This window comes from Sinohyriopsis cumingii, chromosome 17, assembly GCF_028554795.1.
Source record: "Sinohyriopsis cumingii isolate HCF-2022 chromosome 17, ASM2855479v2, whole genome shotgun sequence".
NCBI classification, from domain to species: domain Eukaryota; kingdom Metazoa; phylum Mollusca; class Bivalvia; order Unionida; family Unionidae; genus Sinohyriopsis; species Sinohyriopsis cumingii.
In genome coordinates, this window is record NC_142977.1 from 105,652,810 (window position 1) to 105,665,364 (window position 12,555).

The following is a 12,555-nucleotide window of genomic DNA, read 5'->3' on the forward strand; positions in this document are numbered from 1 at the left end:
TGTCCAGTGCTAATGACTAATAAATAGAAAGATTACTTGTCCTGGTCACATTTTTACTTCTCCCATCTTTTTGGTACTTTTCTTTATCATTTTCCAGTCTTTAATGTCTGTAGCGATGTTCAAGGGCAGCATATTAGATTATGCAGATAGGACTAGATTCTGTTCTTAACTTGTGGGTACTTGATTATGCACTTCAATGCAGTGTTGGAATTTGGTTTTTTGTGCAACTTGCTGTTGTATATACATGCTGTTTCTGTTTATAGAATTACTAACCTGTTAACCTTAGTGTTTTAGTTGCCTGTCGGAATAACAGTGATTGTTTATTGTCAAAATTATCAAATATAAACAAGAGTATCTTATATTTAGTGCAAGTCATCCGTCGCCCAATCAATCCCACACGCATGATATATTCTAACGGAATGTATCTCATTTTGTTACATCTAATACGATTCAAGAATTGGCTAGACAAAATATTTTAGATCGGTATTCCATGGGGAAAAATTGTGGCTGTTATTATGTTCGCATCATTTACATAAAAAAATAATTTTCCTGTCTACATACCGATTTAAGATATTTTGTCTATTACATTCTTAACTCATACCAGATGTTCAAAAAATAACTGTGATATATTCCGGTAGATTCGACCCTGTCGAACTTAAATTGTCTTGCTGTTGGCACATATTCAAATACTCGATACCTGACTATACATTATAAATAACACGGTTAAAATCTTACAAAAATTGATCCGAAAGAGGACGAAACAGGAAAATGAGGTACATAAATATTAGGACTGTAATTAGGGCTTTTCATTTTGCACTTGCCCCGGGAATAAGCTCGTGCGTCGGGTTATCCATTTTGTTCAGCCCTGGTACTGCGAATTATGATGCCTTGTCGTTAAATTATATAAAATTGATCACGTGAACGATCCCTAATGAACAATGAATGTAAAATAGCATTAAAAGCATGAAAATAAAAAAAATTCGTAAACCCGATGGCTCACGTGGATTTTGCTAAATCGTTGGACACTCTATAAATAATCATTTTATGGAATCTTTCAGGTTCTGTTTTCAGAGGGGAGAAATATATAGTTCGCATAATTTAGGCATTGTTTCATTAATACATAAAAGAATAAACATTTTACAAATTTATAAAAAATTTATAAAATTGGAGACCAATCGGTTTTGTTAACACTGATTACCTGATGGCTTATAAAACAATATCATGACCCTCAGGAATGTCTTGAGGGTCGAAAATAAGTTCTGTTTTGATGAAGATACCGAAGGCTTGTGTAGACCCGCTCCGTCGTTCGCCCTCATAACGTCGTTCGCCCTCATAATGTTACTGACTGAGGTTGATGTTTCCATCTTGAAATTGGGGTCCTTAATGGAGGTGGAGTGTCCCGAGAGCGAACCTTCTCTTATTGTGGATCGATCCGTATATACAATTGTTCTTTAGGGCCATTTAGAAATTTTAAGAAGTCTTCTGTTAAAATCCCATGAAAAAGTACATCTACGTGTACTTGGCAATTCACCTACCAAATGGCTTCAAGTTTTCTGTAACGGCTGCAAGCAGTGTACATGGATGGACAGATGGATGGATAAAACAGATGATTACAATAAGGCTTTTGTATTTTGATGCGGAGCCCTAAATCTTATACCATATGTAGCTTGGATAGGAAACGAGCCCGTAAGAACTTTAAATTTACTCTCCATTACACCAGGAATTATATGACAAGTAAACTGAAAAATAAATGAAGAGTTGAATAATGCCTTACAAAACACATACATTTATCAAATGATTTCTTTTTAAAAATGGCAATAAAATCCTTTTAACTCTGTTCAGGAAAAAATATTAGATAACAGTATTAACTGAGAAATACAAATTAATATATTACTGTAACAGTCAAATACAATCAGTTTCTATCTGACCAAGACATGATTGCGAGCGGGAGTCTTTCCTACAGAAAACTTTGTTACCAATTAAGATGGTGTAAACATATATGGTTCTGACTGCCTTCTTAAAGAACTTGAATCCATTTCTCGTGAGGAAAGAAGACTTCGAGCCATTTCTGATTCTGAATCTTTACAATCAAGCGTGCATCCATTATTGCCCAGAAGTTTTTCTTCACCATCTTCTGGAACACCTGTATTTGGCATAGAGACAGGACTGCTGCCATGTTTCATGTCCCGAATCTCTGGCATTAACGGAGTTATCTCCCTTTTATCATTATCCTCCCTATGTAAAGTAATATCATCATCAAAATTTGAACCGTCATCTGATTTTTGTTGCACATTAATTACTTCCACATCCACACATACTTCTAAGGCTTGATTGATTCTCTCCAGTTGTTCATTGGATTCCTCTAGCGAAGCGTCATTAACCACTTTTGCAATATTCTCTTTTGACACTTTACTTGCTGATGCTGAACTATATTTAAACAATGACATTAAGGATCCAAAATGAACTATAACTGAATCTGAATGTGACCTTATATAATAGTTTCTGGATCGCAAATACTTTTCTGATACGTCGGACTCCGATTTTGACCTCTTTAAAATATGTCTTGACCAGGAGTATATATTTTCTGTCAGGTTTGAAGACTGAGGCCTTTCTGAATTCTCAGGCAGATGTTCTTCAATACCATGGTCATCTTCACGATATTTTGAATGAATTGTACCAAAATTATCGTCACTTGAAAGGTTGTTTCTTAAAACCATCGGCGTAAGCTGGCATGCAAGTCTGCACATACCACTCCTTGAATAAAATAAATGTTTATTTTCGGTTAAATATAGCTCTCCAGAGTTAGATAAACGTGTAGAGAATTTGCTTAGAGACTTGGCAGATGCAGTTGCAAGGCCGAATTCACCACTCGATGTTGAAGCACTTTCCTGTCGAATGCTTGAAAATAGAGGATAGCATTCTCTACTCGATTGCTTTTGCAATGCTCTAGACACTTTTCTTCTTGCTAGGCAAAACAGTACAATTCCTACTGTAAAAAAAATGACGATAAGGAAACCAACGGCAGAAACTGAAAAAATATGTGCAATATTTTGGGGAACAGAATCCATTGTTATAAGTGGATATATGATATCCTTAATGCAACTAATTTCTATACGGCTGGATATGTCAATATAACCATCTTTATAATAAGTTTGCCCCTGCTTGCTTAGAAGTTTGTAAGGTACTTTGCCATTGTAAACCTGGTAAAGAAATCCTTTTTGTGAAGGATAATCTTTAAATATCCATCTATCTGAATCAATTACAAATTTATATACACCTTTGTTTAATTTGGTGAAGTCTTTATTGCTCATGGGATTTTTGCGAAAAATGGCAGATGTTTCTTCCTTTAGTTCAGGAGGTTCTATATTATCAAAGCTTACAAATATACCATCTAGACACAGAAGTCTGCTCGATGTAGTCTTCGTGAAGCCAGGGTGACATGTATAGTTCAAATATGACTCGTGTGAGACAAGACCGTTTCCTATAACATAGCCATTTCTCAGTTCTGTTGTATTAAAATTACATGAGCACATGTATATGACCGGCTTCTCCCGAAACTGCCACCCTTGTTCTGAAGAGTAATAAATCTGTCCTTGAATCTGGGAATTATATACCGTACAATCAGAACTGCAGTTTATTTCACCAAGAAAATGCGTATAATATCTCACACTATAACAAAAATCTAAATCGACTCGAACATCAGGTAAAATTTTCAGAGGCTGTTTGATCATGAGAACAATTGATACATGTATGATAATAATGTAAATGATCGGAATTCGGAAGCTTGTTGACAGAGACTGTGCTGACATTTTCAGTAAACTCCTCTGAAAGTGGACTGATCTGCAACAGAAAGAAATATATGGACTATAAATTAATTATGTAATTCATTAGTAATGCAGGATAAACGAAACACAAAAATCATGGGACATGTCTATTATTTTCTAAATTAATAGGAAGGCATGATCAGATGATTTGGCCAGATAAATCTTACGATTCTAAGAAACAATGTATCACCATTTCCCCACCAGGTAGACAAAACATTCTTTGTCCTTTTGTTGCTTCATTTAAATTTGTAAGCATTTGACATATCTAGAATTAACATGATTCAAAAAGATTTTACGCAAATTTTGTCCCAACCATGTTATACGAGGGCGATCCTACCATGCCCTCCCGAATGGTGTCACGCACTATCCGGGGTGCACCCTGCCCTCCTTGGGGGTCACCCGTCTTAAATCTCGATAAGTTTAATACGCTCCATAAAATAACATTCTACATGCGCAGTTTGGTCATTAACTTTTGCGTTACCCTTTGTTTTCAATTGCATTGCAAATGTTACATAAATTCACCACTGATGTGCAGAAAATGCCTTCTTTCTTAGAGAGGGTGCCCTTAGAAGAAACCATTTCATGCTTAAAATACCATGACAGGAACCAGCGCCCTGCTTGGACAATTGGACTGGGGATGACACGGTTATAGTATCAGTATGATACGGTCTAAATAACAATAAATGTTTCTGCTGATGACAAACTGCTATGAAACTTTAATAATGACAGCTGCTTGTTCAGCATGATAGTTATTGTTTTTGTCCCAATATCGTTTACAAGAGACAGGAGAAAGGACAAATAAGGACGTCAATACGTAAACAAAAGAAACAGAGATAAAAATCGAAGTTCTACACTGTTATGCTGCACACATAAATTGTTGTTAATATTATAGTGTAACTCTCAATATTTATAACGTCTTGCTACTAATAGAATATGCGAGGTTGAAGGTTTGGCTGAAAATCGTCACTGAATGAATCGATTTGTTTGTAGACTTTGCCATTGAAATTTGTATACAAATTTAAGAACATGATAACCTAACATGCCTAATAATAATATAAGGTTATATGGAAGGATTTGATAACCTGACATAGACAACATAACAACAACATAAGGATTCTTAATATTTTTTTCTTGAAATACCATTGGTAGTCAGAAACTGAGCGTGAAAAGTTGAAATCGGAGAAAGAAGTTTAAATCATGAGAATGAAAAGAAAAATAACAAACAAAAAAGAGAACAAAAAAAAAAAAGATCATGAAAGTGAATGCGCCACCATTTATGGGCTTATAATCACTTATCTCAAGAACACTTTATCCTAATATATACTGCAATCAATGTACATCAGTTTCTAATGATAAGTTATATCGCCCTACCTTATTTGGTCCAAGTGTTTTTTAAAAATTGGTTTGTTCCATAACGATTTGAATGCATAATCTTATGTTACGTGGTTAGGCTAGAATAAACAGCAACACAAGAATGAGTGAAAACAACAAGCTTTGAAAAATTTAATAAATAATTTATTTCCCTGGAAAATTACTGTAAAAATGAGATTTTTTTCAAACAACTTACGGTTTCAAGAATCAAATCCAAAAATAATCAGAGAATAATCGAGGAATAAATTTTGAGAAGTCCTAATAATAAACTGTTCCAATGATTCCAAGTTCGAGGACTTGATAAAGAATCCAAGATGGAAGGCAATGACGTATGCTGTGTCCTGTTCAATGTTGTTGTGTACAGTTCCTTGTAGAAACACAATAAATGATAATAAAGCTTTTAGGAAATGTCTTTGTTCAAGAATTCTGTATGAGAACAAAAATATTTCCAGAGACACGAATTAATCTTTGAGAATCAAAATAATCTGAAGAGAAATTAACATAGAACTCGAAAACTGGCAACAACAGAAGGAAACGACTTGACGTTAAGCGTTTTTAAGCCCAGACTGTGAGATCTCTCTTTAAACATCACTATTTAAACTAAGGAATGTGCAATTTTGGAAATGCCTAATTGCGAAATAGATGATCACGTGATCATGCTTACATATACAAAAAATTACGTAGCCCTTGATAAGAACCAATCATTTTACTCCGAAAAAAGTTGTTTACTTCACTAAACTTATTTACAAGCCTAGGTCACGTATTCAATACAGCCTAGATCTCACGCTTACTATTCCCACAATAAAAACAAATAAGAAAAGAACTTGTTCAGGTGGCTGTTATTAATTTTGAATTAAGGTCGGAAATTAGGTCAGCATTAAGTGTTTACCAAATAAACTGTCAAGGTCAAACTATTTTCTGAAAAAATTTCCAAATCACGTAAACAAGATTATATTATAATAGCATGTAATATAATAAATTTGAAAAAAAATCTGACAAACAAACAATAAAATTAAAATAAATATGAATTACATCAGATATACGTAACAATAAAAACAAGTTCCTTCAAAGAACTTCATCTCTTCTGACCAAGACTGTTTATTATATCTGTTTATTCTTTTTAGCTGCTGAAACTATCTTTGATATTGTTGATAAGCCTCAACATATCCAAAGTCGGTACCAAAATAGCGTTTTATATGTCTCATCGAGCATGTTCATAAAACATCTCTAAATGAAGTACAAAATTCTTTGTCATGGAGTCTGCCCATGAAGGTGCTAATATGGGTAGAAAATCATTGAACTTTTAACAGACAATATATACTCATATGTTAAGTTTGGTTCAGCTATAATAAATTTAAATTATGGAAAACGAAACAAAAAACCCCAACCCCAAAAACCTTAACTCTGCCCCTCCAATCAAAAAGAAAAAAAGGAAAACTACAAACATGTATATAAGAGGCACAGTTGAAAGTATTCATCAAAAATGTCGTCAGAACAGTATCGGACCTGCATTCATTTGAGTGAGACGCTCTCCCAGCTGAGGTACGATGGCTCCTTAACATACATCTAATACATACAGGAGAGGACGCAATATAAAGATTTTCCAGATGGCTAGCAAAGCGACCGATTTGGATGTTAGATCATCATCGTTTTAATATAGAAGAAACTATCTACTGCAAGAAAGAAGTGTTATGGTTTTCATGTTTAAATGTCAATTTGGCTATCTGTTTAATAGATAGATGTTATGAGAATGTTAAAATTTCGGGAGACTACACTGGTATCATTATGATTCAGTACTGAATGAATACATACATACATATATATATATATATATATATATATATATATATATATATATATATATATATATATATATATATATATATATATATATATATATAATAACAAAAATAGTAAGTGATGGACAGCAAACATTTATTATGAACGAGATTTACGTGAACACGGATGATGGACAGCAAACATTTATTATGAACGAGATTTACGTGAACACGGATGATGAACAGCAAACATTTATTATGAACGAGATTTACGTGAACACGGATAGATTAAAATGTAGTATGTACTGACTGCAAAACTTGGTACACTATCAACAAATTCTAAAAGATTAAAACCAAACCTGGACAAGCAAATACTACGATTTTACCACAAAGCTTGTCTTTATGTATATTTTGTTATCGTTCCATGAGTCGTTAACATAAAGGTTGTTTCATTAAGTCTTGTGGTGAAAGGGTGAAAGTGTACGAGTTGGCAGATCTGGGCTAGGTACGAATAAGTCTAAGCTACCTGTAGAAAAGTCTTGGCTAGATATAGATAAGTCTGATCTACCGACAGAAAAGTCTTGGATAGATATAGATAAGCCTGAGCTATATATAGATACTTCTGGGTTAGATGTTTAGATGTAGATAACTCTGGGCTAGATGTAGATAAGTCTGGGCTAGATGTAGATAAGTCTGGGCTGGATGTTGATAAGTCTGGGCTAGATGTAGATAAGTCTGGGCTGGATGTAGATAAGTCTGGGCTAGATGTAGAAAAGTCTGGGCTGGATGTAGATAAGACTGGGCTAGACGTAGATAAGTCTGGGCTGGATATAGATAAGTCTGGGAGAGATATAGATAAGACTGGGCTAGACGTAGGTAAGTCTGGGCTGGATGTAGATAAGTCTGGGCTGGATGTAGATAAGTCTGGGCTAGATGTAGATAAGTCTGGGCTGGATATAGATAAGTCTGGGCTAGATCTAGATAAGTCTGGGTTAGATGTAGGTAAGTCTTGGATATATAAAATAAGCGTGGACAAGATTTAGACAAGTCTGGTCGAGATATATATAAGTTTGAGCGAGATATAGATGAGTCTGGGCGAGATGTAGATAGGTCTGGGATATATAAAATAAGTGTGGACAAGATGTAGATAAGTCTGGTCGAGATATATATATAAGTTTGGGCGAGATATATATAAGTCTGGGCGAGATATAGAAAAGACTGGGCTAGACGTAGAGAAGATCCGTCGAGATATAAATAAGTCTGGGTTAGATGTAGATAAATCTGGGATAGATACAAATAAGTGTGGACAAGATGTTGACGAGTCTGGTCGAGATATAGATAAGTTTGGGCATGATGTAGACAAGTCTGGGCGAGATATATATAAGATCGAGTAGACGTTGATAAATCTGGGCTAGATGTAGATAAGTCTGTGATAAGTGTGGACAAGATGTAGACAAGTATGGGCGAGATATAGATAAGACTGGACTAAACGTAGAGAAGACCGGGCCAGATATAGATAAGCCTGGGTTAGATGTAGATAAATTTGGGAAATATAAAAGTAAGTGTGGACAAAATGTAGACAAGTTTGGGCTAGATGTAGATAAGCCTGCTCTGAATGTAGATAAGTCTTAGCTAGATGTTAATAAAGCTGTACTACATATAGATAAATATGAGCTAGATGTATATAAGTTTAAAAAAATAGAATTCAGCTCATCATTTCTTCTCTTCGCACACGGCTTGGATGATTATGTATAAGTCTAAGTGAGATGCAGAATAAGGCCTTGCTTTCTTCGTGTCCACTCTGGGGGAAACTTTCTTTAAAAACTTGTCCAAATGGGCTATCTTGAGAATTTAATTTGTTGTTGCTTATTCTCCCACATTGCTACGAGGATATTATTTCGTCTCAGTTAAATAATACTCTGAATAAATAAAATATTTTGTTTGAACTAAATAACAGTTCGATTCAACAAAGTGTTTCATTATTTCAAAATGCGTTTTCTTTTTAAAAAAATGTCATGGCATCATTTCGAAACTTGTCTTTAGATAAATATGATACTTGTCTGCATCATATTTGGTGTCTCAATAATTTCGTATAGGAGCTGATAAATTTCAGATTTAGAAAAGCATCGGACAACTGAGGGAGAAATACAGTGCATGTAAGTGCCAGCCATATCGCAATTAATATTTTAGATCTGTCTGTCAAGTTTCAATCAGGGGTACAAAACATTATAAAACACAAGTTTCATGATGTTGTGGTGGGAATCTGGATTAAGTGATCAATTATGACTAAAATGTGGCCAAAATTAGAATTATCTTTTAATAGTGTTTCTTTAATTAAAACATAATTTGAATACTTTCATGGTAGAAAAGGCTAAAAGCGATATATATATATATATATATATATATATATATATATATATATATATATATATATATATATATATATATATATATATATCATAGAGTGCATAAGAACAGAAGATCAAAACGAGATGTTACCACAGAAAGTTTCTCCAGACTGGCGATTATCGTTTTGTTTTCAGAGCCAGAAGGGTTAGGACACAAGTCTGAGGAAAGGAGGAAAGAAACGTATTGCATTATGTTGCAGTATAGCATGTTTTTATTGCGATACGTCAATGCATATTGGTCATTGGCAACTGTTATGATTCTGACGTTAATTTCGCATATTTTATACTGAAATAATGAGCAATTCCCATTCATGCAATACAATATGAACATAAAAATAAAATCATGTTGTTTTTCATTTCAGCACAGAACACCAATTAATGTAATAATTACTTCACTGATTTAAAAAATAATAAACATATCAATATGAGTGAAAACTTCTATCAGCAGGAAAAAATCCAAGAAAAGAGTTAAAAATTATTTTGCCTGGTTTAAAAGTTCGACGAACTAATATGCCTACAAGGTTTATACATGTGGTTTGAAGTACAATTATAACAAGGGATAAAGGATAAGTAAATATACATGTAATAGAATATTATATCATTTATAAATGTCTTGCTTTGAGTTGAAAAATGAATACTATAGTAAATTAGTGATATCAAAATAATGAAAACCATTGTTGGTTTCAACGTGAGAAACCAATTGATTAAAGAAGCAGCTAAAATAAATCACAGAAAAACCAGTTTGGCTGACCAGAATCAATATTTATTGTAACTATCAAATTTAAACTAATATATAACTTGATCATTGATGAAAAACGTGTGTTTTCATGTGCAATTTAGCAACATTGTAAAGCAGAAAATAATTAACGCGACTAGATGAAACAAAGCTCTTTATAACTGGAAAAAAATGGGTGCTAGTTTCTAGCTTGTCTATCAGTTTATACAGTTGTGTTCGAAAGAAAAAATATCAACAAATGAATGTTCTTCAAGAGATCCACGTCCTTGCCCTTATGACCGAATCTGTCAAAGTCCAGTTTTTACAGTGTTTACAAAGAGGACATTAAGGTATGGTCCTGTTTTTTTTTGTGGAGAAATTGTACCATATCAAAGTTCTCTGAACTGATTGCTGCTCTTTGGCTTGAAATAATATTTCCAGCTGTACTAAAGACCCTATCAGAAGGGACAGACGTTGCTGGTATGCATAATAACTCTCCTGCATAAATGGATAACACAGGAAACTGATGCTGATGATCTTATCATCATTGTAATGGGTGTTAGGCATTCTTATAGATTTTAATTTCTTATCACTTTTTCAAAAACAGTTAAGTATTTTTTCCACTTTCAAGATATATATATATATATATATATATATATATATATATATATATATATATATATATATATATATATATATATATATATATATATATATATATATATATATATATGATTATTCTAACACTCACTGGATAACTCATGTATTGTTTAACTATTCGGACATACCATATAATGGACATATTTGGATCTATAAGGTCTGTAAGGTAGTAATTCCTTTTTATGTGGAAACAGTAAGTTCTATCCCTAGATTCTACAAGAGAATGTTTGGCAATATTAAAAGAATTTTTATAAATACGTATATATATATATATATATATATATATATATATATATATATATATATATATATATATATATATATATATATATATATCTGTGTGTGTGTGTGTGTGTCTGTGTGTAAGACAGGAATTCGTTGACTTTTGTGCAGGTATAGCCTCCGTCAGTCTCATAATTTCGAAACATTTCATAATTTATTGTCGCACTCTGCTGGAGACGATTCATCAATTTATGATTAGCATCGTTTTCCATTCAATACAAGTTGGTCTTAGCCTAGAAGATTAATTGCTTGTTCCGATTCTGCATCACTGAATGCGAGCCAATGTAGGAAAAAGAGAAACTTGTATGTTCTTTCTCTTTCTTTTCACGTCCAGTTTACTGCAATCATCTGTAGTGATCACGTGACAGCATTAAAACTTAGAAGGACTCACTCCTAACCTTTGATTAAGTAAAAAACTCAAATATTGGTAAACAATTTACCATATGACTACCGTGTAATTTATATTGATATACCCATATCATAATTTTGAACTCTGAACACACACACACACACACACACACACACACACACGTCAATGAACTGGTTCTACATGATACTTTCTTTTTTTTACCAAAATCAATATGAATTTGATACACTATGTTGTAATACAAAATAAAATATTTTAAAACTTTTTTTTCACAGTTTGCAATCAAGGAACGACAGTATGCTTTAGCTGACAGACATAACGCCAACTGGGGTCGGGGTAAAGAAGCCTCACGTTCTATCACTAGTCTGGCATTGCTCCTAAACCAAAAAAGCTTTTGTGAATTATCAATAAACATCTGTCTTCGTTCTATTAAAGAGATATTCAACGTTTATTAAAGAGACATTGGATGTTTAGAGACAAATTATTCCTTTTCCAATCAAACAATCAAACTGTTTCCTGTTATCTAAAATAGGTAAGTAATAATGCTATTTCGGGATAAAGAAACTATCGTGTTTTCAAATATACATAACTTACCCGATGAACAATTCGTTACATATATGACTTTTAAAATTTACCTTTGGACTAATCTAAACAGATCATTTAATTTCTATGTCCATAATTAGGGTAAACACACATTTACTTCCACTGAAACCTGAATTTTGAAAATGTCTCCTTTGTGCTTTTGACACACACCTGTACGGTGCCAAGCTAAATATACCCTTGAAACGTGTTTCCACGTCATAACATTTGCAGTCTCCAAATGCTTTACCAGATATAAATATAATTTCCGTGTGAGATATATTAAAGCTTGATATATAATATTAATAATGTGTATCTTAGCCTATAGTGTCATAGATATGGTTGAATATCATTCGAAGTTTCGTCTGAAATACAATGTGTGAATGAAAACACCTCGACACCGCTTCTACCTGTGAGATCTGATACTATATCGTATGACCATGAAAATTGCTATGCCATTAGACTTAAAGGCAAACAAAAATAGCAATGTTATTTACTTGGGAAAATATTATGCGTAAAGAATTTCTCTCTGTCGCCTTGCTATCGGTGCAATGACGCTTTTCCTTCTTTT

At 33.3% G+C, this 12,555-nt stretch overlaps 1 protein-coding gene across 3 annotated transcripts; it reads right to left on the minus strand.

Annotated features, from left to right (window-relative positions):
• Positions 1 to 1,687: 1,687 nt before the first annotated feature.
• Positions 1,688 to 12,152, minus strand: LOC149779616 (uncharacterized). 3 transcript variants are annotated; one of them, XM_089938658.1, is made up of 2 exons: positions 12,100 to 12,152; positions 1,688 to 3,840 (listed from the first exon to the last, which is right to left on the minus strand). In XM_089938658.1, the coding sequence occupies exon 2, from the start codon at positions 3,807 to 3,809 to the stop codon at positions 1,980 to 1,982; it is 1,830 nt and encodes a 609-aa protein (XP_089794784.1). In that variant the 5' UTR covers positions 3,810 to 3,840; positions 12,100 to 12,152; the 3' UTR covers positions 1,688 to 1,979. The 3 variants fall into 3 exon arrangements, with proteins under 3 accessions (XP_089794784.1, XP_089794782.1, XP_089794783.1); XM_089938656.1 differs by having other exon boundaries at positions 12,041 to 12,152; XM_089938657.1 differs by having other exon boundaries at positions 12,000 to 12,146.
• Between the last annotated feature and the right edge of the window lie 403 nt (positions 12,153 to 12,555).

Excerpts from the sequence above, each read along its gene's own strand:
- LOC149779616 (XM_089938658.1), bottom strand. The coding sequence starts at position 3,809 with ATGTCAGCACAGTCTCTGTCAACAAGCTTCCGAATTCCGATCATTTAC.